At 36.6% G+C, this 27,717-nt stretch overlaps 1 protein-coding gene across 1 annotated transcript; it reads right to left on the bottom strand.

Annotated features, from left to right (window-relative positions):
* Positions 1 to 294: 294 nt before the first annotated feature.
* On the bottom strand, positions 295 to 26,759 carry LOC127419307 (protein FAM50A). Its single transcript, XM_051660624.1, has 13 exons — positions 26,519 to 26,759; positions 22,951 to 23,035; positions 22,616 to 22,715; positions 20,338 to 20,498; positions 20,053 to 20,132; positions 10,421 to 10,487; positions 10,146 to 10,207; positions 9,876 to 9,952; positions 7,597 to 7,651; positions 4,021 to 4,069; positions 3,790 to 3,860; positions 3,045 to 3,155; positions 295 to 723 (listed from the first exon to the last, which is right to left on the bottom strand). Exons 1-13 carry the CDS (start codon positions 26,627 to 26,629, stop codon positions 715 to 717), a joined length of 1,038 nt encoding a protein of 345 aa, XP_051516584.1. The 5' UTR covers positions 26,630 to 26,759; the 3' UTR covers positions 295 to 714.
* Between the last annotated feature and the right edge of the window lie 958 nt (positions 26,760 to 27,717).

Below are 27,717 nucleotides of genomic sequence, written 5' to 3'. Positions count from 1 at the left end.
GGCAAAGGTCAAAGCCGGTGTCTTCGTCGGACCACAGATAAAGAAGGATTTTGGATTCATACTTTATGTGAACGAAAAGACACAAATTCGCCCGTTTTCACATTGGAAATAAGTAAATTTCAAAATATCACTGTCCTGGTCACAAAAGCAAAGTTTGTGGGGAATAATAGCCATTTTCTATACTTTTGAGGCATAAGCAATTAGGAAATAACACTTACTGCCCAGGAACACAAATTGTGTTACATAGTGTAATCGGTGCAAAAATCTGGAAATGGAATGTGCAATAAAATGTTTCAAGTGGAAACTATTCAAAATGTATGAGGAATTTATTTTTGAACAAGCTTTAATGCAATGACAGGCAATGATGATGAACAAAATACTGAAACAGACCCTATTTACAATCATGACAATGAATAGAATCCGTACAGGTCGCACATTGCTTTACCAAAAAAAACATGAGGTTAAGTTTGTTTTGTTTACTTGCTACAACATGTGCAAGATCAGACTAGGAGCTTATGACAAAAAGTACACAAATCTTCATCTGCCTCCATTTAGGTTGTAGCGTCGCCTATTTACAATGAAAGCATGCAACACAAAGTTCCAGACACTCGAAAATTCTACGCAAGATGACAGACTCTGCTGCCTGGTGTAATTAAAATCAGAATATAAAACAGCAAGATGTTTCTGCGCGTCCTGTGACTGTAGAGTGCCAGCTCACCGAATCTGAAACGAAATGCAATAATACATTGATGAAAACATGAAAATGGTCCCTAAACATGCTATGAAACCAACCAAAGACGTATTTATAACCTCAGTAGATCCAAAACACTGTCTTGATTCATTTGTATGTTGCATCTACATTTATCATCTTTTGAAAACCTTCTTAGCCAGTCTTGGAGAACATAAGTTTTTGGTTTTGGTGGGATAGCATTACTGACTGTCTTTGTGATTTTACACATCAAGGTTCCAAGGTAGCTTTGATTTGGTTCTGCCACTGTACATGTAGTTAAGTCTGAGATTTTGATCTACATTTTTACCTAAAATGCATAACAACACATACAGAGTGTAGAGATATTCAATATAAAAATATAAGGTCTTTAAAGGGATAGTTTATCCACAAATGAAAATTCTCTCATCATTTACTCAACATCATGTCACTCGAAACACAAATGATGTTTCAAAATGTGTTCTCGCAAAACACAGGCTGTTGATTTCCTTGGTGGAAGAAAAGTGGTGACCCCGCCTGCTCTGCTTCTTGTGCAAAGACAATACTTAAACTCACACAAAGCTATCATATGGCTTCAGAAGACTTGGGATAAATTGCAAAAGTTGAATGGATTAGTTTAAAGTTCTGTTAAGTCTTTTTTGGAACTTGACAGTCAGGTCTCTGCCTACTTATGTTGTCTGGAAAAGAACAGCCTGGACATTCTGCCTAACATATACTTTTATGTTCCATGGAAGAAGTCAAATGAGATTTAGAATGACATGAGAGTGAGTAGATGATGACAGACGTAGCAACCCTCTACGATCATGTTGGAGAAAGAATCGTCATTGGCTAGTAAATTTTTGTTTTTACTCGCCAGACTTTTGATGACATGTAAGCGTAATGTAAATAATAAATATATTAAGCAAACTGAGAGAGGGGGCCTCTTCATATATATATATATTCACGCAATATAGTATATTGTAATTTCTTTTTTAGATTTGCTTTATGATTTTAATCACATTTTAGCTTTTTAAAAATGTACAAATTTCACATTCTATCAATTTATATGATGTCATGAAATTGCATTTTTAATAATGATACAAGCTGTTGTCACTGTTTGAAATTTTGTACACATTTTTAACAAAACAATTCACAAGGTAGGAACCTAATAATGAAAATTAGGGGTCACGATTGTGAAGTTTAGCTGACAATTAATTGTCAAACAAATAATTGCGATTATGACGATTAATTGCCCGTTTTAGGTGTTTCCCGAATATAATGATTAATTACCATACAAACTCACTATGTGTGCTTCATGCACACAACAAAGTCATTTATACAAATTTAGCTTGGGTCATATAAAAAAATAAGGGTATATGATTTCCTTTTAAGGCTTCAAAAATGTATGAATGACAGTCAAATATAAAAGTATAAAATGTAAAATAATTAAAATAACATTTTAATTATCAAAATATGTCTAAATAACTAAAATATATCTCTCTTATTTGTCCAATTTACTTTTGATCCATTGGACCTTTTCAATGTTTTGTTTTCTTTTGCTTCTTTTGTAACCCAGCCAACCTGTATAGCTATTATATTATATTATATTATATTATGCAATAGTAAAATATTTATGCCTTAAATTCTTCACTTTCACACATTATTTTAAGGCTCTCTGATTAACTCACAAGCCCTTATTTCTCGTGAAGGAAGACTTTAAGATTCCTCCACAGAAATAGAGCAGGGCATCTCCTCTGTCTCACTACGTGTTTTTAACACTGCGTGAATAAACCCACAATGATCACGGACATTTGCCATTACATGGCTGTTAAGTGAAACTGGAGCGTTTTGCGTTCACAAAATTAATGTTTATACCTTGTTTATATTTTCGCAGGAGTTTGGCACAAGCCTCTGTAGACAGCGTGCACATCAGGGCACTTGAGAAGTGGTTCATCTTCACACGCTCTCAAGAGAGCTGCTCTTTCGTTCCCTGAGAAGCTCGGAGTTCAACTGAATGAGACAAGTGCTTTTTCCTGCGCGCTCATGAGACAGCATGCAGGGAAAGACGAAGCTGAATCCAGCTTCTTAATCAACTGCTTTTTATTCAGTAAAAGGGCCTCGGTGCTTCGACACTACGCAACTCTATCACTGGCGAGTGAAATGTTAATATTTACTTACCAGTGGCTAATAACAGACGTTTTTTTGGTCGCATAGTGTGAAATTTACTTGCATTTGCGAGTGATTTACTCGCAGTGTAGAGGGCTGAGTAGTCACTTTTTTGATAAACGACCCCTTTAAGGATCATAAACTAACTGGGGACCTGTCTGCAGAAACTCACTGTGTATTTGTCCCATTTCTTTTCGGGGTCGTAAGGCTCCCAGCGGCTGGCAGGGAAGATGTGTTTATTTTTCTCATACCAGCTCCTCAGCACCACTTTTCCTGCATGAGACTTAACAAACACAAAGCATTGAATTGAGCGGAGGTAGTGTGATGTGACAGTGATGTGTATTTAGTGCAGCACTGATCCTTGGAGGTTTTCCACTGACTCTGAACAGTTGAGTTTGAGGTAGTCTTAGCCTAAAATGGCACAAATCTGGCATATTGCACACAAAAATGGCAAGTGCTGGCTGAAATTGCCATTTAAAATCTGATTGGTTGGTTTTAAATAATTTCCAGGACTCAGCGAGCATAGGTTTTTATGATTCCACCAAGGAACAAGACGCATTTAGAAGTTCCCAGGCAGCTAAAATGAGTGCTTAGAGCTCACTGAATTACTAGGTGCTGGATTTGCCAAAGATTCCAGGGTTCATGACATTCAGTTTTGTGTTAAGACTTCATACCATGTAAACGAGATATTCTTTAGCATCCTTGTTCATTTCATTCTCAAGAATTATAACCAATACTTATCTATCTCTAAACATTGCATAAAAACAAACTTGAGTTTGGACCCATTCCATGTCGGTCAGACGATGTCTTCATGTCTAAGTGGGCTTTTCTCGGCCAGAATAAGCTGAAATGTGGTCTAGACTTTCTGCCCATAGTTATGGGAGACCAAGTCTGGCGTACCTTTAACATCTCCTTACCTCATCTTTTTCAACTGTGGCATCGTTCACCAGCCGAATATCATCGTGCACATCAAAATTGAAGAGCGGCCCTGAAAAGAGAGGAAGATATACACTAAATATAACCACCACTATGTTATCTTAATAATATCAGAGCAGAGTCTTGTGTCTGCAATATATCTGGGCCATACAGCAAACCTATCAAACTAAATGTTGTGCAATTCAGTGCCAAAGTAGGACGGAGGAGCTTACCACTTTTGCCTCTTGCCTTTGTCACAATGAAATCATAAAAACTGTGGTGCTGGAGGAGAAGAAAGTAATTAGTGGTTTTAGTCATTGAGAAATTATGTGCTTTGAAAGGGCAAATGTACTATAAACCGTGATTTAAGAGTGGTATAGAGCCTGCTTTCCTAATCAGGGTAATTACTTCCTAAAATGCTGTACAACATTTATGATCCATTCAAAATTGCATCTTTTACCAGTTCCTGTCACATATTTGCAAGATAAATGAACATCGTGCCATTCTGTATTGGATTTGGGCTTGTAAAAAATAAAAAGGATCATTTTAACTAAATGGGTAAAGTTTGATGTTGGGACTTGACAAAGCCTTTTCTGAAAGACAAAGTGCTAGCTAGACAGTCAGACAGGCTGTCACATCAATCAGTCACAGAGATATAGAGAGAGAGAGCGAGCAACTTAAAGCAGATCAAAGGCTTTTTGAGGGTTTGTTTAAATTATAATTTTTTGACAGAGTTTGAACTAATGATCGTTCTTTTCAGAGACTATTTATTTAGTTACAATCAAAATTATTCAACCCCCCTGACCAGCAATACATTCTGGTGATGTGAATTAAAACACATCAACTAAAACCTCAGTAAACAATCTAAGTACATTTTTAATACACATTAGAGTGATTTTGAGAGCAAAGAGTTCAGTTTACCCACATTTTAAAATAAAAAATAACTAATTCTCTCCACAAATGTCATGTCAAAAATATTCAACCCCCCAAGTCAATCATTTGTGGAGCATCCTTTATCCTTAATAACAGCAAATTAATGTTTCAGGTAAGTGTTCTCAGGCTTCAGACACCTCTCTGTTAAAATTTGTACACATTTCTCATGAGCAAAAGCTTCCAGCTCATTGACATTCTTTGGTTTCTGTGCTGCCACTGCTTCCTTGAAATCCCAACAAAGGTTTGCAATGGGATTTTAATGATGCACTGAAAGGGCCATTTAAGGACATTCTATGACCTATCCCTGAACCAGATTTTGGACAACTTGGATGTATCCTTGGTGTTACTGTCTTGCTAGAAAGTCCAGTGATCATGAGCTTCAATTTACACACTGAAGGCATCACATTTTTCATGCCAAAATGGCCTGAAAGAATCCATGGTGTCAGTCACATAGTCAGGATAGCCGTTTCCTGCAGCTACAAAACACCCCCATAACAGGACTGACCCACCTCCATGCTTGACTGTGGGGATGGTGTCGTTCTTGTCATCACCTTGTCATCTTACTCCAGACGTACTGCTGACCCATGGGTCTGAAACTCATTTTCAGTTTAGTGTCATACGTCTATAAAACCTTCTCCCAGGACTCCACAGGTCTTTCCTAATTACTTCTTGAATATTCAAGTCAACATTTCTCTTGGTGAAATTTTGCTTTCTTCCACACCCCAAGAAGGTTGCTGTTGTACCATATTTAAAAAAAATGTATGAATGGTGCTGCCAACTTTGTCTATTGGAAATTGAAGTGCCTTGGAAATGTACTTTTAGCCATGACCTTTCTTGTGTAATGAAATAATCTCCTTTTGAGACAGCTTATTTTTAATTGCATTTTTTGCAAAGAAATAAATTTTTGCTTACAACGCTAAACTTAAATTTTAAAACTTAAGTGCCATTGCAGATTGATGACTTAATTTTGTTTTAAAACAATTACTTGTGTAGCCTTACATATTTAAGAAAAAGCTACATGCAATAGGGGTTGAATAATTATGACATGGCTGTATTTTTAAAAAATCCTGCTATTTACAAATATTAGGTTATATATTCACACTATGACTTTGAATGTGTCACTCAACTGATATAGATGTAAAGTTTAAAAATTCTGTGTCATCAGGAAAGCTTACCTTTGTAAATCCTTACAGTCTTGGGTGTGGGGGGGGCTGAATAATTTCAATTGCAACTGTATGACAGACGGGCCACTTCTATTAAAATGAATGGAAGAAATTGGAACGCCCAACCAAGGAGCTCTAGCGCCCAACGGATGTGGAAAGGAAGTCCCGCATTACAGGTAAAAGAGCCAATCACCTTTTAGATACAGACATCGCCTGTCAATCAACTCGAGAACGCGCATGCGTATTAGTTATACAAGCCGGCTTTTTAGTGTAATATGAGGTAAAGAAGCGCAATTTATGACACCGGTTGTAACGAGGAGGAGGGCGTGCCCGGGCCGTGAGGACGCACGCCCGGCCCTGAATTGTTCTAATCAGCCAGGAGGGTGATAAAGACAAGCCGGAGGCACCAGTTTGAGAGAGAGAGAGCCACACGCGTCCGCCGTGTGTGCGTGTCTGTGTTTATGTTATGTTTCAGTTTATGTCATTAAAGTTATGTTGACTGTTCTGCCATTTCCCGCCTCCTCCTTGTCCATTTTAAGAACCCCGTTACACTGATGCCAAAACCTGGGAAGGAGGAAGGATGTTCTATCGTGGAGTCCTCGCCGCTGGCGTCCTCCAGGGGATGGAGTCGCCTCCTCCTTGCCCATTTTAAGAACCCGGTTACACCAGTGTGTTGTCAGATTTTCCTGCTGATTTGAAATAAGTACGTCTTTAAATGTAAACTTGGCTAGCAGTTTTGGAAATTTCGGTCTTCCCCCATTCAAGTAGAAAGGAGCTGCACTGTCATGACTGGAAACAGTCTCCCGGGAGCATTCCAAAGATAGCTGACAGTGGACTGACCAGCTAAAAAGACTTTGGTCTGAACATTCTGCCAATGTAAGTTTATGGGACTTTTCAGATTTTTGATTGTCCTTGTACAAAAACAGATGAAGTCCGATCAGTTAGGAATGACATGGCACACTGTGGTGATGTGGCCGTGTGATTTCTGTGGAGAGTGAGGCCGGGAGAGGAAGAACGGTAAGGATTGACACCTGTGGAAAATCACCTCTAACAGCTGTTTTGTGTTGCAGTGAGAGCTGAAGAGGGGTAAAAGAGCTAGAGATGGAAAAATTGCACTTTTTAGCTTAATATGAAGCACAATTTATGATACCAGTTGTTGTCAGATTTTACTGCTGATTTGAAATACACATGCCATTTAAACGTAAGCTTGACTAGCATTTTTATCTGTCACACACACTATTCCAAAACAGTCTGAAGGTCTGTGCAGATTTTGGAGGATGTAGAGTGAAAGCTCTAGGAGGACTTAGTGTTAAAAAACAATTTGGTCTTGGATAAGGGATTTTGAAAAAACCTTAGTTTGTAAAATAACAAATTTCATGACGTATCTTTTTCAAGAACCTCAGTCACCATTCACCTTTATTGTATGGAAAAAAGATTTAATGAAAGTGAATGGTGATTGAGACAAACATTTTGCTAACATCTTTTGTGTTCCACAGAAGAAAGTCATATGGGTTTGGAACAACACGAGGGTGAGTAAATGATAACAATTTTCTTTTTTGGGGGGTTAACTAAAAGCAGGAATTAAAGAGTTAAAAGCATATCAAATATTTAAGAGGACATAAAGTAATAACATTTTCATGAGGGTGAACAGCTCTGATATTTTTATCTTTTTCTGCCTGTACTGTAGATGAATAATTCTTTGTGGAAACTTACATGTGGGATGATCAAATCCTCCTTAATATACATTAAATGCTCCACTCCTGCTGACCTAAAGGAAACACAAACAGGGCTTTGATATTATCTAAGAGTTCAAAAGAGAATCACAAAATGTCTGTAACATAAGTTGCCTTTGTGAACCATGAAGAGCTGTGACCTGATAATTAGCAGTCGACCGACTATGGGGTTTTTAATGGCCGCTGACAATATCCAGAGAGCAGGGTGGCCGATAGGCCGATACAATACCGATATATCACACAATTTAATATAGTATAACAAACATAAAATTGCTAAAAACAAATAAACTCTTATTTAGCACTATATTTACTTATTTTAAACAAAACTTTAACTTTGTAAAAAAAAAAAGAATCTTTAAAAAATAAGATTTTATTTTAAATGGTAGATAACAGTTTCTGTTTAGTCATCAAATTTTAATCATTTATTTAACAGTACACGCAGTAGTCCAGCAACCATGGATGGCATGTCAACGTTCGCAATCGCATTTTCTCCAAAAATACTGAATCAAACTAACTGTACATACAGTGCAATCGTGCGTAACATGATGGCATGTAAAAAAAACAAACAAACTGTGATTGGTCATTTACATGTCTCAGACACTTAACATGCAAGCAGGCGATTCTCAGCCCCCTCACGGCCCTAAGAAAAAAATTAACGTCGGTCAAATGGGAAAATTTATCAGCCAATGCCGATAATTTAAAAATTCTGAATATCATCCGATTTATCGGCCTTGGCAATATATCGGTCCACCACTACTGATAATGTCCATAAAGTTGATTTTAACACTGACCGCACATCTGCAATGTAACAAACCCTGACTTGCTTCCATGCATTTAAAACGAAAGAAGTCAATCTGAATTAGACTTGGCACATATTCAATATTTACTCTCAGCAAAACATAGTTCTTATCTGAGCATACACACAGGACTCTACATATGATAATGAATTCCCTAAGGCAGACAATCTAAGAGAAGGAATTTGCCTGAAATTTTTAATTTGGATTAGTCTTTAATTTATTGAATGGAGGAATAAACAATTTAAAAGACCCCCACTGCATGTTAATGATGGATTTAACAAACAATATTCAATGAAAAAAAAAATCTATTTGCTTTTTATATTTACAAGCTAATTGCGTTAATTTGGAGCTGTCATTTAACAAATGAAAAGTGTCAATACTTTGGATGGTTTTTATTTACAAAGTGATAATGTTTTGGTGAAAACAACAAAATTAAGTAGCATTTAAACAGTATAGAATGTACAATTGAAAACCCTTTAATCAGAATCCTTTTTCATACAACAATAGAGCAAGTTAGGGAACTGTAATACATTCTGTACTATTTGTGTCTGCCCAAAATGTTTTACAGCTACTGAGGCGATCTGATCAAAAAGGTCCTTATTCGCATATCATTTGAACTGAATGGGAGTGATTGGCAGGGTTGCAACAATGCAAAAATATCAGACATTTGATTACTTTTCATATTAATGTCATATGGCAGGTATACAACACAATTATTATAAATTATGCAATTCAAATTATATCAATTATATGATATATTGGCTCAATTCAAGTATCATGAACTTACAATGAACTATTTTCACTGCATTTAATAATCTTGGTTAATGTTAGTTTATAAAAATACAATAATTCATTGCTAGTTCATAATGCATTAACTAATGTTAATGTAAACATCTTTTAATTTTAAAAATGCATTAGTATGTTACAATTAACATGAACCGAGATTAATAAATGCTGTAAAAGTATTCTTCATTGTTAGTTCACTTTAACTAATGTAGTTAACTAATGTTAAGAAATGGAACCTTATTGTAAAGTGTTAATGTTTTTAACTGGATGCTTTTTAAGGGCCAAATGTCTATAATACTCTTTTCATTTGTATATTTAATTTTTTTACCAACACTATAATTTACAGATGACTAATTAGTATCTACCACTTTTAACCAAAGAGGCTTACAGTACACTTATTACAGGGACAATTGCACTGGAGTAACTTGAGGTTAAGTGTCCTGCATAACTGTGACATCTTCCCTTCTAGTGTTTGAACCTGCAATCTTTTGGTTACTAGCCTGGATGTTTAACCACTATGCTATACACGGCCTACAATAATAATATCTGCTTCAAAGTCCTTGAAAAATATCTATTTGTCACAAAAAAGGGCTGTAAATAATTATGCATTTACCAACTGTAACATGACTAACACTAATAAAGTGCGTTAATAGTGGATGCCACTGAATGCATTTACCTCAGCTCACTGAAGTCTTTCCTCAAAACCTCCAGGGCTCTTTGGAGAAACTGTTGAATTGTGTTGCCTTTCTTCATCTACATGAACACCACACACACACACACACACACACACACACACACACACACACTAATCTGAGTGGATTTTTCCAATGCATTGCCTGCATTAGAACACGTTTGAATAATTTGCACTCACTTCAGAAGTACAAACAACGCAACAAATTATGTGTGGCATGCAGTTTTCCTAACTTAGAAAATTGGTTCCCTGTACCTTGACAGTTTTTCGATGCCCTGAGCCATCCCAGTAGCTGAAAGTGATTTCGATTTCTTCACCTGAAACAAAAGACCAGAAGAACAGGTTTTGTACCAACAAAGCTGAAAAGGTTCAAAATCAACATAAGTTGGTTGCGTGAGTATTTGAAACCATACAAGACCACACAGGTCAATATTATTTTAAGATTAAGTTCAAATGTGATGGCACTCTTGGTTCAACAATATCACACAAAATAATTTCCACATCAACACCTTCAAATCTTCATATCTTACTTTTGATTTTCTCCTGTTTTCTCTCCCATTCCTGCCTGAGCTCCTCTCTCAGACGATTCTCTTCTTCCTGAAACACACATTTTACAAACAGATAAAAAATATTAGTGGTCGACCGATATGGAGTTTTTAATGGCCGATGCCGGAAAAAAAATTATTACACCTCTTATTTAGCACTATATTTACTCAATTTCACACAAAACTAAAAAATAATGTTGTATTTTAAAAATGGTAGATAGCAGCTTCTTCAGATTTCTGTTTAGTCATCAAATTTTAGTAATTTATTTGCACATGAAGAAATTGTTAATATATTAGGAAGAAGGAAATAGTATGTGAATAAGACATTTACTTATAGCACACATGAAGCACTTTTACTTGGGCTGCATCCGAAAACGTAGGCCACTGACTTGCTACCTTGCTGCCTAATCAGTTTATGGCTTAACTGACAGCTGTTTTGAATCAATGGAACTCTTAAGCAAACTGGTCTCCAAACAGTTTGAAAAGCACCTTATTTTCATTGTATCTCCATATACAGCCTCTGGAGGCGGCATTTTCCTGGTTTCGGACGCAGCCTTGAAGTTGCACCCACACGCTTGTGTGGATCCTGCGCAAGCCTCAATTTGAGCATGAGAGGGAACTTTTGATCCTGAAGTTTTTGATTCTGGCTAATAGAATACATGCTTCAGAGGAAGATACTAGTTGAGCGCTCGACGGGAAGAAACTGTGGATTTTTGTGAGGTTCGTGAATGACATCTGTTTAAACGAGATATCTGCATATTTGCAAACGGTATATAATACAAGTTTTATTGATATTTGCCTTTTATCATTAGAAAAGTTACAGGGAATTGTTGAGGAGAGACTGTTAGAATACGTGCTTTAGAGGTAAACAAATGAGCATCCCACAGGATGCTGGATCTGCTCAAGTTTTGTGAGGTTTGTTTATTACATCTGTTTAAATGAGATATGTACATATTTGCAGACGGTATATTATATTAGTTTTATTGATATTTGCCTTTTTATCATTAGACAAGACAGTTAAAAGTTACAGGGAACAGTTGAGAGAGAGAGAGGGAGAATGAAACCAGAGTTGCTGCAGAAGTCACATTTAAGATTTTAAGACCTTTTTCAAGACTTGAACAAATAAAATTAATACTGTATCCCCATACCAAAACAAACCCAAACACATTCAACATGGTCTTAACAATGCTTATCAGTAAAACAGGGTAGGATATATGCAAGTTTAAAATACTAAAGACATGTTTTACACATAAATATCACATTAAAATTGGTTTATGTGCCATTACATAAATAGATACAAATTAGAGGTTGACTGACATTGGATTGAGCTTATTCAAAAATGTGTTGAAAGAAAACCAGTTAATCTACCAATAGTTTTTTTTATTTTTATTGGTAGCCTATATTAAACTTTTAAAGGGGCATCAGCAGTTTTCTAGCTAGCAGTAGCATTGCTCTTCTTCGTGTACTTTAAGTACCGATACAACAGTGGTGTTTGACGCTGTACTGCCATCTATCGACATGGATCAGCATGATCGTCTCTGCTGCCTCCTCCAGCTCTGGAATAACATTTGCATCTGGAAAATGTTGGAGTTTGAGCTCAAACGGGAAAATGTATTTGTCGCAGATATATCGGTCAACCACTACAAAATATCATTAAAAGGTAGTGTGTATCGGTGTATTTTTTTGGTTGTTAAAAAACTTCCTCCTGTACCTGCTTAATATGCAGAGACAACTATAAGTAAGCTATTCGTAGGTTCGAAACTAGTTTGAAAAACATTTATTCTTGCAATTTCATTTGATGACGCTGGCAGAGAAATACTGGCGGAGAAATTACACAGTTCACCTCTATTCCGAAAATTATTTTCATTTTTCATTTCCCCTGTATTTCCCATTTAAGGAAAAAAAAAAAAAAAAAGGATTCCTTTTTTTCCCCCCAAATAACCAATAAACTTGTCACAACCACTAACAAGTTTTGCTTCTTGCTATTGCTAATGAGATGCAGGTGGTATTAAGGGGAGGGGACATTCAAATTCTAGAAAGCATTTTATTGAACAAAACTTTGTGTACACTCCAGCATAAAAGATAAATCATCAATATTTTTGGTGCATTTTCCCTGAAGTGAAAGACTGTACATTTTACATTCATAAACTGTATCTGCTTAAAGTTCTTTTTCTAAACGTTTAGGCATACAATAGCATATAGATGGCCTCAAAGCTAACAGACATATACTTAAGGCTACAAAACTCAAATTTGTGATTTTATGGGGTCTTTAAAATACAACTTTAGCTTTGACTGCAACAGAACAGAATTTTGGCTCCTCCACTAGTATGTAAAAACAAAAAACAGGATTTTGTGGCAGTCCACAGCAGGATTTAACATCGTACATCCATAGTAGAAGTGCAAGCAAATTCTTCATGACAAATACATTTGGACCTGTCTGATCTAAGAATCTTAGTTACCATGCTTCAGATTTTATAGAAAGCAGCCAAGGCAAAAAACTATTAAATATTTGTGCCCGATAGATATATCGGTCAGCCGATATTATCGGCCGATATTAGCCTTTCACCTATATATTGGTATTGGCGTATATTTTACCGATATGAAAACTTTTTTCAGAACATATAATGCAGAAAATAATGCTTTAGAATTGGTGTCATTGCGTAGTTTGTCCAGCAGAGCGTGCTCCAACTTAGAGCTGACTCTGAGCTGACGGTGGTTCTGCAGACAGGGTGGAGTTGAGCTGTGTGTCATAAATTGCTAACTAGTTTGTGAAATACATACTGGAAAGTTAATAAACAATGACCCCATCGTTTTCCCTTTTCAATATAACTAATATAACGTTAACCCTGTCCTTGACAACCATGTCACTCATGTCTGTTTGCTGTTAGCCAGCTATAGTTTGTCAGTGCAGTCAGTAATGTAGCAGATTGAAAGGTAAACATCAGAGCATCTTTTTGCAGTTCAGCAGACAACGGTGCGGTGGTGGATTGTGTCTGATAAGTGTTGATTTCATGCTACGCTGTTACCTTGTTGGTGAGACGAAATGCTGGAAAGTAAAAAACAATGTCCGTCTTTTACTCTCCGTGACAACGAGCTTATAGCTAACCACGTAGCTACTTTCACTGTTGTCAGCTGAGTGGAAGCTAATGAGTAAATATGTATTCACCAAACTGTTTTGTTCAGGATTCACAGTTTGGTACCCCCTTCAACCGAAAAATTCTAGTCGTTGCATTTACAAAATGTAATATTTTAAAGTCTGGTTTTCCACCATTGAAAGTTTCCCCTGAACTTGTATAGCAGAATACGGTGTAACACCGCTGCTTATCTGTTTATCTTGACTCGGCAGTATTAATATAGTCAGCATTTGACTGATACTAAACAGTACTGATGTTTATTTAGCTATTTATATTATTATTATTTATTCTTTATTTTAATGGTCAGCATTTGACTGATACTAAACATACAGTAGTGATGTTTATATAGCTATTTATTTTATTTTTATTTATTTATTTTAATGGTCAGCAATTGACATACTAAACATACAGTACTGATGTTTATTTAGCTATTTATTGTATTTGTATTTATTCATTATTTAAATGGTCAGCCATTGACTGATACTAAACATACAGTACTGATGTTTATTAAGCTATTTATTGTATTTTTATTTATTCTTTATTTTCTCAGTGTTCATTTCTAGAATTTGTTGACAATGTATAATAATGTCAAATATTCTTTGATAAAAATATTTGTTTAAGAAAGCAGCCTTCCGAGTACCTTTGCATAGTCATATCGGTGCAAAATCAGTACACAATCCACATAGAAAAGGTCTGTTTTCATTCTAGCTCAAAAATTAACTATATCGGCCACCATATCGGTAATCAGTGAATTTTCCCTCTCTAAAATCGGTATCGCTAGGGCTCTATTAAATATAGCTGCAAGCAGCAAATCAGGGGCCAAGCACATATGGAAAAATGACAAAAATAATCTGATTTGACAGGAAAGATCCTGTGGAACCATAACTCAAACCCTAACTGCCTTCAGAGGGCTGACAGCATATTCACTATTCTCTTACAAAAGACATTCATGTTTTATTGTAGGCAAATTCAATATTTAAACCACTTCAGCTGCAAGTTTAAATTAATCCATAACTGAGATTTAAATCAGAGTTTAAAGTAATGGAGCAACAGGATTAAAATCAATTCAGATTTACTGTGAAATTTTAATCAGGATCAAAACAATGATTTAAATGTAACCCTGATTATTTTTAAACAAAGTTTAAAGTTTGGTGCAACAGAATTCTCAGATAAACCTTGATTTAATCTAAATGTAAAAATAATCCTTGTTGGTGCAACCCAACCTTAGTCTACCTTTAATTACTCTTTGAAGACCCTTTGAATGATTTATAGTTATGTGGCTCCCTCTGGTGGACAAACAGTACTGCCTTTTATGCCTATGAAGGCCTTAAAGGTGCAAGATGTAAAATTTTTCATGTAATATTCGCCTTTTTCTTGCCAATGTGTGAACGGCTTGTAATGCAAATTAAAAAATGAGCCCTTCCCAGACTTCCTAGGTTGCCTATTAAAGCCTGTAGACTGATTTTCATGCGAAGGAAGCGGGTCGCTTTTGCCGGGAAAATCCAAAGGATGTGACGTATACGCGCGCTCCCGAGAGCCTTGCCTCAGACAGTAGCGTCTCTTCCACTATTCAACAGCGATAACAAACTGCAACACTAGGTAACGTTATCTTAAAGATGGAATCCAGCAAACGCCTGGCTCCCAGCACAACACCGACTCCTACACAAACTCAGAGTAATCCAAAAAAAAAAACATTTATCTACTGAATCCCATCTGGCTAAGCGGGAATGTGATCGTGGTCGAGTGAAAACTAGAGTGAACATCGGCAAGGCATTTGATTCCTGGAGGGACCTTCGTTTTGTTTTGGGGATCCAAACACTAAGTGCATGTACACTAAGTTTTGTTAAGTTTAAAATATGTGCTTACAAGATATGGGTCAATTAGTCATATTAGGCCATATCCAAAAACCTATTGGCTAATATCTTATGGTAAATCGTACAGATCAAAATTCTTTTGATAGCTTTTAGTCAGGAATGTCTGTAGATAATGTATACAAAATTTCGTGTGAATCAGGCAAACAGCCTAGGACGAGTTTGAAAAAGTAGGGGGTTTTTTGCGTTAATGGAAATTCATGTGACCACATGATTTGGAGGCACTGATGGATTCACAGAAAAAAAATTTTTTTTATCCTATACAGTTCTGGAGTTAATTAAACTGCTTTGACCACAGTTGCACATTTAGGATTTTCTTAAGTTATAGCGTCCCCTAGCATCAAAAATGAACAAAATTCACTGTGTTACCATTATCTTATATGTGTACAAAGTTTGTTAAGTTTGAAAATTGCGCTAACAAGATACAGGTTAATTAGTCATTATAGGCCACACCCCAAAACATATTTGCTTATATCTTACGAATGATATGACGTATCAAAATTCTTTTGATACCTTTTTGTCAGGAGGGTCTGTAAATTATGTATACCAAGTTTCGTGAGAATCGGGCAAACGGCCTAGGACGAGTTCGAAAAAGTTTTTCCGAATAAATCGAAATTGTAGACATTTCGGAAATGAAAATTCAAGTGACCATATGATTTGGTGGATTCAGAGAAGCTACAAATGTTTATTGTAGCCTATACAGTTCTGGAGATTAGCAAAAACACGAATTAGCTCATTATAGCCCCACCGTGTGGCCGATTGTCACAAAGTTTTATATGCGTCTTCGTGTAGATACCCTGCTTGTGTATAGTAATTTCCATAACCCACGGCCATTCCCAATACAAGTTATAAGGTGCTGAAATTTGATTGGCCATTGGCAGCCATTTTTGTTAATTTGTCAAATAGATTTTTTAAGAATATGTTAGCATTTGAACCAAAGAAGATGTGTATTTAATTTTAACTTTGTTGCTCAAACAGCAGCAAAGTTTTGCAAACAAAAGGAATTGTATCGTTAATATCTTCGGAACAATTTGACATATCAAAATTCTTTTAATAACTTTTAGTCAGGGGGATCTGTAGATGATGTATACCTAATTTCATGCCGATCGGACTAACGGTCTAGGAGGAGTTAGAAAAGGTAGGTTTTTCATAAAATTCAAAATGGCAGGAAAAAAAATTATAGACTGAAATGAAATCGGTCACTCAAATTACACCACACTATAGTTCAGGTAGAACTATTCTTTCAACCACTAAATATAATCTTCAAGAATTGTCTCACATACTCAGTAAGCCAAAAAGAACTTGATGAAATAACAGAAAATATAAATATAGTCTTCTCTAGCACTCTTGATAGTGTCGCCTCTCTTCGAATAAAAGAAAATTAAAGAAAACAATCACCATGATACAATGATCACACTCATGCTCTCAAGAGAGCAGCTCAGAAATATGGAGCGCAAGTGGAAGAATACAAAATTAGAGGTATTTCACGGTGCATGGAAGGATAGTGTCTGTAGCTACAGACAGGCACTAAAAGCTGCCAGGTCAACATATTTGAGAAAACTCATAGAAAATAACCACAACAATCCAAGGTTATATAATCCACTACTGTGGCTAAATTGGTTAGGAATATAGCATCGACTGAACCAGATATTCTGTAGCAGCACAATAGTAATGACTTCATGAATTTTTTACTGATAAAATTGAAATAATCAGAAATAAAATTGGAACTATGCAATCAACTGTCACAGGACCTCAGAAAACAGTGTTTCATAATTTTGCTCACGAGCAACTTCAATCCTTCACTGTCATAGGCCATGAAGAGCTAACAACAAAACTTATCAAAAAAATCAAAAGCCACAACATGTACACTATATTGCCAAAAGTATTCGCTCATCTGCCTTTAGACGCATATGAACTTAAGTGACATCCCATTCCTAATCCATAGGGTTTAATATGACGTCGGCCCACCCTTTGCAGCTTTAACAGCTTCAACTCTTCTGGGAAGGCTTTCCACAAGGTTTAGTAGTGTGTTTATGGGAATTTTTGACCATTCTTCCAGAAGCGCATTTGTGAGGTCAGACACTGATGTTGGACGAGAAGGCCTGGCTTGCAGTCTTCACTCTAATTCATCCCAAAGGTGCTCTATCGGGTTGAGGTCAGGACTCTGTGCAGGCCAGTCAAGTTCTTCCACACCAAACTCGCTCATCCATGTCTTTATGGACCTTGCTTTGTGCACTGGTGCGCAGTCATGTTGGAACAGGAAGGGGCCATCCCCAAACTGTTCCCACAAAGTTGGGAGCATGGAATTGTCCAAAATCTCTTGGTATGCTGAAGCATTCAGAGTTCCTTTCACTGGAACTAAGGGGCCAAGCCCAACTCCTGAAAAACAACCCCACACCATAATCCCCCTCCACCAAACTTCACAGTTGGCACAATGCAGTCAGACAAGTACCGTTCTCCTGGCAACCACCAAACCCAGACTCGTCCATCAGATTGCCAGATGGAGAAGCGTGATTCATCACTCCAGAGAACGCGTCTCCACTGCTCTACAGTCCAGTGGCGGCGTGCTTTACACCACTGCATCCGACGCTTTGCATTGCACTTGGTGATGTATGGCTTGGATGCAGCTGCTCGGCCATGGAAACCCATTCCATGAAGCTCTCTACGCACTGTTCTTGAGCTAATCTGAAGGCCACATGAACTTTAGAGGTCTGTAGCGATTGACTCTGCAGAAAGTTGGCGACCTCTGCGCACTATGCGCCTCAGCATCCGCTGACCCCGCTCTGTCATTTTACGTGGCCTACCACTTCGTGGCTGAGTTGCTGTCATTCCCAATCGCTTCCACTTTGTTATAATACCACTGACAGTTGACTGTGGAATATTTAGTAGCGAGGAAATTTCACGACTGGACTTGTTGCACAGGTGGCATCCTATCACAGTACCACGCTGGAATTCACTGAGCTCCTGAGAGCGGCCCATTCTTTCACAAATATTTGTAGAAGCAGTCTGCATGCCTAGGTGCTTCATTTTATACACCTGTGGCCATGGAAGTGATTGGAACACCTGAATTCAATTATTTGGATGGGTGAGCGAATACTTTTGGCAATATAGTGTATGTTACATCCAATACCAACTAAGCTCTTAAAAGAGGTATTCCCAGTAATCTCAGAACCTCTTCTTAATAGTATTAACTCACTGCTATCCTTAGGACATGTCCCAAGAAACTTTAAAATGGCAGTTATCAAACCACTTATTAAGAAGCCAGTCTCCCTAACACTGTTCAGGATGCAGACACACTCACTCAGTTTAAGTCTAGACTAAAGTCTCATCAATTTAGCCAGGCATGCACCTAATTTATACTTCAACTCACAATTAGGCTGCTTTAGTTAGGTCTGCCAGAACTAGAAACATCCATCATAATCTATAAATCTGCATACAATTGAATGGCATCTACGCTAATATTATTCTATTTGTTTTCATGTCTCAACCTCAGGATTCATATCCCAAGGTTACCAGAGCCGGACAAATCCAGCTCCGTTCCTGCTTGGTGTCAGACTCCACTGCTACGTGTCGCAGAGAGATGACGACAAACTTACAGCAGGTGCTAGCCAGACATCACTTCAGTTTTTTGACTTCAGAGGATGAACTGATGCCAACTCCAACTGTAAGACATCGGATACTTCATATGAACCTTGGACTTTGGATGAACCCCACCGAACATCACCGAAATGACCTGCACCTCATTGATCTCTGCCTGCATCACCTTTGTCTATTGATGGACTACACTCTTAAAATGGAATACATAGACTATCATTTAATTGCCAACAAAAGCCTTCATGAGCCAACTAACAAAAGGACAGTGCATCTATGTGAACTTCTGCAGTTAATCCAGGATGGTCTTCAAAGACATTAGTCAATCTTAAAGTTCATAAACAAATATTTTATTTTTAAAACACTTGACCTTAACACTTAATTTACAAATGTAAAACCATGACTTGCACTGCACACAAATAACTAATATTGGCCTTATATTCATGCTGGTTAGCCAGAGATAAACTGGCCCCCACAGTGAGCCCGGTTTCTCCCAAGGTTATTTTTCTCCATTAACCAACATTTTATGGAGTTTTGTGTTCCTTGCCACAGTCACCTTCAGCTTGCTCACAGGGGTTCTAAATACAATTATTTAATTAAATAATTTCTATACACATTTTACAATCATATTTAATCAAACTACACAAACAATCACTGTAAGACATTATAGATTACAGTTTCATTTAAAAAAAAATTTTAATGCATGATTTCCTGTAAAGCTGCTTTGAAATGTGTGTTGTGAAAAGCGCTATACAAATAAAAATGACGACTTCTCAGCAAACACTGCATATTTTTACGTTAATCAACGGTCCTGTAAAATTGCTTACAGCACCCCCAAAAAAAAAAAAAAAAAAAAAAAAAAGTGGTGTTTGAGATTAATTGGGAATATTTAAGAAAACGACACTACACTTCTGTTATCTGATTTCATTTTTTATCCTCTATTATCTGCAGTCGCTTTTGCATTATTGGGTATGAATTGGCTATACATGTGTTGCTACAGAATAGAGAGCAAGATGTGTACCTCTCTGTCCCTGTCTGGCAGGAAACTTGTGTCAACATCTGGGTTCTTCCCCAGTTTCTTCTTCTTCTTTACAGGTAGACCTGGTAAACACAGTACATAGTTTACCATTACAGTAACTGAAAATTGTCATCATTTAGTCACATAAAAGGAGTTATCTAGAAGAATCTCCTTGTGTCTTCCATAAGAGAAAGAAAGTCATATGAGTTTGGAACAATATGAGGGGGAGTAAACGATGACAGAACTTTCATTTTAGGTAAACTATCCCTTTAATGAAAAGTCCCATACATATCTCCTCTTCAATTTCCTCTTCCTCCTCCTCCTCCTCCTCCTCATCATCATCCTCTTCTTCCTCCTCCTCCTCTCCTTCATCTGGATTGAAAGATAAACTTGCAATCTTTCTTTTTTGCTCTTCCTTTCTTTTCTTCTCCTTCTGTTTCTCCAGTTTCCTACAAAAACAGACCAAAAGTAAAGGTTTAACATCAAACATTAATTTAAAACAGAACATAGAAAAACAAATCGATCCATGGGCCAGGATGCAGGAAGGATTCATTGTAATTAGGGCTGCCCCCTAATAGTCGACCAAATGTTATTCGATGAGAGTGTCTTGGTCGACCAAGTTTTGATTGGTCGGTTTGTCGCAGAAAAAAAATCCACAGGAAGTGGCAAAGTCACGCAGTCAGTGATGGACAGACATGATTGTTTACATGGCTGGTCCATGCGATAATTCATTATTCACGTTCAAACCGACGGATGCCGGTATTACCGCTGGTTGGATGCTAAGTGGTACTATGGGGTAATTTTATTGATGTAGGCTTAACCCTAACCCTGCTTAATTAAGCAGGGTTAGGGTTAAGCCTACACAATAAAGCAAGACACCTTGATTTCAAACTTTGAACTTTATTTTTTATTTATTTTAACAAAAAATTCAAATGAAACTGGAAAAATATTAAGTGCAATTAAAATGTGTGTTGTTCAACTTTTTGAAAGATGGCTTTACAACAGTTGTGAAGGGAAACATCTCTCTGGCAAAGAACCTACTTCATCTGTGCATTCTCTACCGGTCGGGTATTTCGTTGTCCAGGAAAATACACTGTGTGTGTGAATACATTTGTTTTGTTCCCTCCTTCACGATAGATATATATATATCGCAATATCCAATTAGCTTCAGTGATTTTGTATTGAAAATTACAGTAATTTATTTAAAAAAAGAAAAACTTAAATTAAATACTTTTCTAAATACAGACTGCACTCCAAATGAAACGAAAAAGCAATTATATAATTTTTTTGATCACTTCGTTATTTTAATTGCTTTTTCGTTTCGTTTGGAGTGCAATTTGAATTTAGGTAAGTATTTAAGTACTTTATTATATATATATATATATAAAACCACCTTTCCACTTACCGTCAGGCACGTATTCGTCTAAACATGCAGGTGGAAAATTACACTTACACAAACTTACACAAATGAAGACATAAAAATAATTATAAATGTAAAAATAATAATTATATTGATGATATTAATCACTGAAATATAAATCATGGTTCGAGGTGAATGTGTTTTTGTATTATTTTATGTTTTAATCACAGATGTATAGGCTGCAGTGTTGGTCACAATGAACTGCTCTGTGGAAATAAAGTGAACTGAACTCAAAACACCTCCTGAGCTGAGATGTCTGAGGTCATTGCAGCACTCCTAGATGATACTGTTCTTGCAAAAAAGAAATTCAGAAGACAGAATCAAAGAAAGAGTGAGAACCTTTTACATACGTGTATTCCCCGAGACTGCACACCTCTGAACAAACAGCGTGTCATACATACACATAGACGGCTTTTCTGTCATCTGTTCTTAATAATATAATAAAATGTTTCTTCAAGTGCATGTCTGTGTATCTATGGGGAAATTATTTGTAATATTAATTTGATAATAATAATAGCCTAATAATAATAATTATTGAATACATTAATGGGAAAACGAGCCAAATATCGTCTTGACATGGTCAAAGGCATCAGCGATTGGCGATCACTCTGACCATCTCGATCCCTGAGATCATCATCTGTCGGCCCAGCCCTAATGTGCATTTCTCTCTATAAATTAACACAATTTTCAGACAGTCTCCTTGCTGGTTTTTCAGACACTTTCAGAATCATTACTGCTTTTGCCGGTGTCGCTGCGGCTCGCGTCGTGCGTGCGCTTGTATAATTTATATTTTAAAGGCTCATTATTACAGTTTAGTATTTCTCTGTAATGTAGAACAGTGTTAGCAATGTTACTTATAACATTCTCAGCCCTGGAAGTCAATCCATTTTCTGACACCCCCCAAAAAATATATATTTAAGTAATTAAATTAATATCATAAACATACAACTAGTCAACTAATGGCTTAAACTAACAACTACTAGTGACTAGGAAAATCTTTGGTCGGGGGCAGCCCTAGCTGTAATTCACAACAACTAAGACTGGAGTCACATAAAAGAGGACTCGAAAAAGCATTAAACCAACTGAAAAATAAATCAACTGAAGCAAGGGACAAAATGAAAGGCTAAATTGTGTGAAATGGCTTACAGCTGTAACTCTTTTGATTGCTCTTTCTTGGCAAGCTGTTTCTCACGTTCTTTAACCAGAGCTTCTTGCTTTGCCTTCATGTCATTCAGAGTCACCAGCCCTGCATAGAGCAACAACATCAGAAACTTATTTAACATTCAAAATATGTATAACAGGATAAATATGTAACTCCCAAGGGGTTATGTGCTATGCCACTATGCCTAAACAAAAGGCAAAAAGGAACATCCAATGAACCTTTCTGGTAAAATACAAGCTGCTCTAACAAAAAATATATATATATATATTTTAGATTTTTAGTGCATTAATAAGTCATATAAATTCTAATGTCCTCTTACCCACAGTGCTGGATTTGAGCTCTTGCTCTACAGCATCATAGTGAGCTGAGAACTTCTTATCAATGTTGGACTTCACCATGTTGTCCTGGAACATGAAAGGTGAAGTTCAGTTAAGGGAGATGTTTTGCATTAAGCATCACCTGTCCAGAGTGTTTCAGGTTGCATATGAAGATTGATTTAATTATCTTGGGTAACACTTTATAAAAACTTTCACTAACAAACATTACATAATGGTCAACAGATTAGTAGTTGAAGTTGTAGGCCTAACATACTGTACAAGAACTGATTGTAATAACAGTTTAGTTAAGTGTAATCTGACTAATGATCTTTTAAACATAATGCAAATGTTGTTAATCTCTCACAAACATTTACCATGGTTTGACTATAGTAGGTAAAACTAACTGTGGAGGGCCAGTTGACAAATAACATGGAAGATTTTTTTCAACATCAAGAATTTAGGTTAAAAATATATTCATATGTATAAGGTAGTTTATATCTTAGGTGCTGTAACTGGTCACAATCTCATGTATTCACCATTTTAACCACGCAGTGATTTTTTGCAGTTTACTTTAATAGACCTGTGGTGTGACAAATTAATAAAAATAAAAAAATAAATAAAATAAAAAATGTAATTATATATATCTGCTGTTGTGGAATACAGTTACTTATATTTTGTATTTTAAATACGTATTCCCGTTACATGTATTCAGTTACTTCCCAACCCTGTATGTGTGTATGTGTAATATATATATATATATATATATATATATATATATATATATATATATATATATATATATACACACACACACACACACACACACACACACACACACACACGCGCGCACACACACGCGCGCACACACACACACACATACACACACATTTTCTTTAACTTAATATGAGATTATAAAAGCTGCAAGTATAATAATAATACAAGAATTGGAAAACATTGTATAAAATATTTAACATTTAAAGGGAAAGTTCACCCAAAATTGAAGATTCTCTCATAATTTTCTCACCCTCATGCCATTCCAGATGTGCATGACTTACTTTCTTCAGCAGAACACAAACGAAGATTTTTAGAAGAAAATACCATCTCTGTAAGTCCATGCAATGCAAGTGAATGGATGCCAGAACTTTGAATCTCGAAAAAGCACAAAAAGAGAGAATAAAATATATGGGAGTCCTGTGGACTCCAGTGATTTAATCCATGTCTTTAGAAACGACATGAAATGTGTGGGTGAGAAACAGATCAATATTTAAATCCTTTTTACTAGAAATCTCTACTTTCACTTCATGCATATTGCCACAAACTGGTTGGGGCTGGTTAAAGGTGGAGATTTACAGTTAAAAAAAAAAAAAAGGACTTAAATATTGATCTATTTCTCACCCACACGTTTCATGTCACTTCTAAAGACATGGATTAAATCACTGGAGTCATTTGGATAACTTTTATGCTGCCTTTATGTACTTTTTGGAGCTTCAAAGTTCTGGCCACCATTCACTTGAATTTTATGCACCTACAGAGAGGAGATATTCTTCTAAAAATCTTTGTTTGTGTTCTGCTGAAGAACGAAAGTCATACACATCTGGGATGGCATGAGAATGAGTAAATAGACCTTATTCACAGCAGCACCATCTTTGATTTTTGACGGGAATGATAATGAGACTGTGAGGGACAGACAGACAATGGGCTGAACTGCAGTTTAGAGTGTTTTTGGATCATTCCATGGACAAAACATTGAAAAACAAGAACATTCAGTAGACAAAAAAACTCCATAAAACTTTAGTTGTGGAAAATCAGATTTGATCAAGGAGCTTTGTACAGCTTTTTACCTTGCGTGCCAATGAAGAGATGGTAAGTCTATCAATCACAGCCTCATTTTCATTCCCATAAAAAAATCAAAGATAGCGCTACCTTGAATAAGGTCTATGATGAGAGAATTTTCTTTTTTTTCTCTTAAGTATAGCATGTTACACTGCTTGACTGCAGTATTTAGGTGAAACTGTGATTATATGAAAACGAAATCATCAGACGAGTTGGGGGGCTGCTTTTTATTACATAATTTTTTATTATAACAAATGTGGTTATAGTTTCTAAATGTGGTTAGGCTACTGTTTCTTAAAAATACCTAGGCTGTGTCTCGTTTGGAAGGCTGCATGCTAGGTAGGATGGGTCCTTTGAAGGTTGCGGTATACCGAGCGTCCTCCTTTAAACAAGCCTCGTTTAAACGAGACGGCCTTCGTAGGACAAACGGAAACAGAACGTAACATGGTTGCTATGACAGCACGCCACTCATTAACAAGCACGAGCGCTTTGAGTGAGAAGGGAACAAAGTCCCTTTGGAAGGGAATGTATGAGGTACATTTTAGGAGAGATATAATGATGTAAAGAGAAAAGAAAATAGATTATACAGGTGTACTTTTAGTCTATAATACTTTATTTTAATTATATATTAATATAATTATACATATTACATACTCTACTCCCATCTACTGAGATACTTCAACTTGGGAATTAACATTACTTGCGTTTGAACATCATATTTAAGGGCAAATTGGCGTTAATTTTTTTAGACATTTACGCTGAAGCAAAGAATTGTGGGTTGTGAGTGCCCACGAAGGATACACTTCATGCATCCTCCGAATTCCCGTGGAAGAAGGTCGCATTTGAAGGCTGCATTCGAAGTGTCCTCCTCGCTTTTATGAAATGAGACAGCCTCGATGACGTATGTGGCCAAGAAATACGACCTCCGGAGGACGCATCCTTCCAAACGAGACACAGCCCTAAGCTAGGGAGAGCCAGGGTAGCTCAGCGAGTATTGACGCTGACTACCACCCCTGGAGTTGCGATTTCAAATCCAGGGTGTGCTGAGTGACTCCAGCCAGGACTCCTAAGCAACCAAATTGGCCCGGTTGCTAGGGAGGGTCACGATCCTCGTGGTCGCGATTAAGGGTTTTCGCTCTCAATGGGGCACGTGGTAAATTGTGCGTGGATCGCAGAGAGTAGCATGAGCCTCCACATGCAGGGAGTCTCTATGGTGTCATGCACAGCGAGCCACGTGATAAGATGCACGGATTTACTGTCTCAGAAGCGGAGGCAACTGCGATTCGTCCTCTGCCACCCGGATTGAGGTGAGTAACCGCGCCACCACCAGTGGGAATTGGGCATTCCAAATTGGGAGAAAATAAAATAAATACCTAAACTAATACATAATATTAATACAAGTGGTTCCACATGTGGTATCTAAGGTCTTACTACAACAGTTATAATTACTGTTAATATGCAAAAATTATGGCAATTATTGTAAGAATTATGGCGATATTCGTAATAAAAGTTATTATGAAGTGTTATCAGATGTTGCAATCTTGACTCTGTGCTGTCTTAAAAGGGGGATAAAATGACTGTAGACGACATTCACAACATTATTCTGTAATGCCCTAAATTTCACATAAGTTGTATTTCACAACACTACATTGTGAAGCAGTCAGGGCTCGTTGATGGGCCAGTGTCAGTGTTTAATTTAGCATTTGTTTTGAGTTGTGTAATGTTTGTGTCTCTTGCCTCTGCGATCTTCTGTTTGAGCTGCTCGAGCTGTTCTCGCTCTCTTTCTCTCTTCTTCATGAGCTGCATCGCTCTGCCCGCTTCACTGGCCGCTCCTTTGTACTGCGCCATTGCAGCTCTTTTTACAGATGTTCGAGAAAAGAAATAAAAACACTTAGAATGCGAGATGTCACACGAATTCAATCAGTAAACAACTGAGAAACTTCTCGAGAGAAGCAGGCGGTTGTGGGTAATTGAACTGTGACGTCAGTACTGCTTCCGGTTGTTGGCCGCACTGATCTGCATTAACTCGCTGATCTATAGATTAGTGCAACAACTGCATTTTTAAAATAAAAGCCTCTTTTTTTCTTTTGGAAAGTACATGAACAAATGATTTGATAAACATTATGTGTTCTTAAAATGTTGTTTAATGCCTTTAATAAAAGTCATCATAAAGCATTAAAAGTAAACATTTTGTGATTTTTTTTTTTTTAACTTGGGTCTCTTATAACAACAACAACAACAACAACAAAACAACAACAACAATAATAATAATTATTATTATTATTATTATTATTATTATTATTATTATTATTATTATTATTATTACTACTATTATTACATTATTAAATATTTTTATTTCATTTGGATGTTTAAAGGAATATTCTGGGTTCAATACAAGGTAAGTTCAATCGACAGCATTTGGGGCATTATGTTGATTACCACAAAATAATAATAGTAATAAACTTGTCCTTACTTTTCTTTACCAAAAAAAAAAAAACAAAACAAAAAAAATCCCCAAAAAGGAAAAATCTAAGTTAAATTGAGGCACTTCCAATGGAAGTGAATGGGGCCAATGCGTAAACATCAAAATACTCACTGTTTCAAAAGTATAGCCGCAAGATGTAAACAATATGCGTATTAACATGATTTTAGTGTGATAAAATCGCTTACTACCCTTTTCTGTGTAAAGTTATATCCAGTTTTACAACTTTGTCGCCATGCCGATATAAAACGCAAACCCTAAAACCCAAAACGACCGTGAAAACGATTATTTAAACAACTTAATATCTCAAATAATACACAAGTTTTAACCAAAATTATTTACATAATTAAAAGCTTAAAATTTCTGCTTTTAAACCCTCCAAAAAAATTGGCCACATTCACTTCAATTGTATGTACCTCACTGTAACCTTTTTTTTTTTTAAAGAAAAGGAGTG

This window comes from Myxocyprinus asiaticus, chromosome 28 (genome assembly GCF_019703515.2).
Source record: "Myxocyprinus asiaticus isolate MX2 ecotype Aquarium Trade chromosome 28, UBuf_Myxa_2, whole genome shotgun sequence".
Classification (NCBI taxonomy): domain Eukaryota; kingdom Metazoa; phylum Chordata; class Actinopteri; order Cypriniformes; family Catostomidae; genus Myxocyprinus; species Myxocyprinus asiaticus.
This window is presented reverse-complemented; position numbering and strand designations above follow the sequence as displayed.

Excerpts from the sequence above, each read along its gene's own strand:
- LOC127419307 (XM_051660624.1), bottom strand. The coding sequence starts at position 26,629 with ATGGCGCAGTACAAAGGAGCGGCCAGTGAAGCGGGCAGAGCGATGCAG. Across the intron at positions 4,070-7,596 it reads AGGATTTGATCATCCCACAT|CACCACAGTTTTTATGATTT; the intron begins GTAAGTTTCCAC and ends CTTCTCCTCCAG. Across the intron at positions 3,861-4,020 it reads AAAGGCAAGAGGCAAAAGTG|GGCCGCTCTTCAATTTTGAT; the intron begins GTAAGCTCCTCC and ends CTCTCTTTTCAG.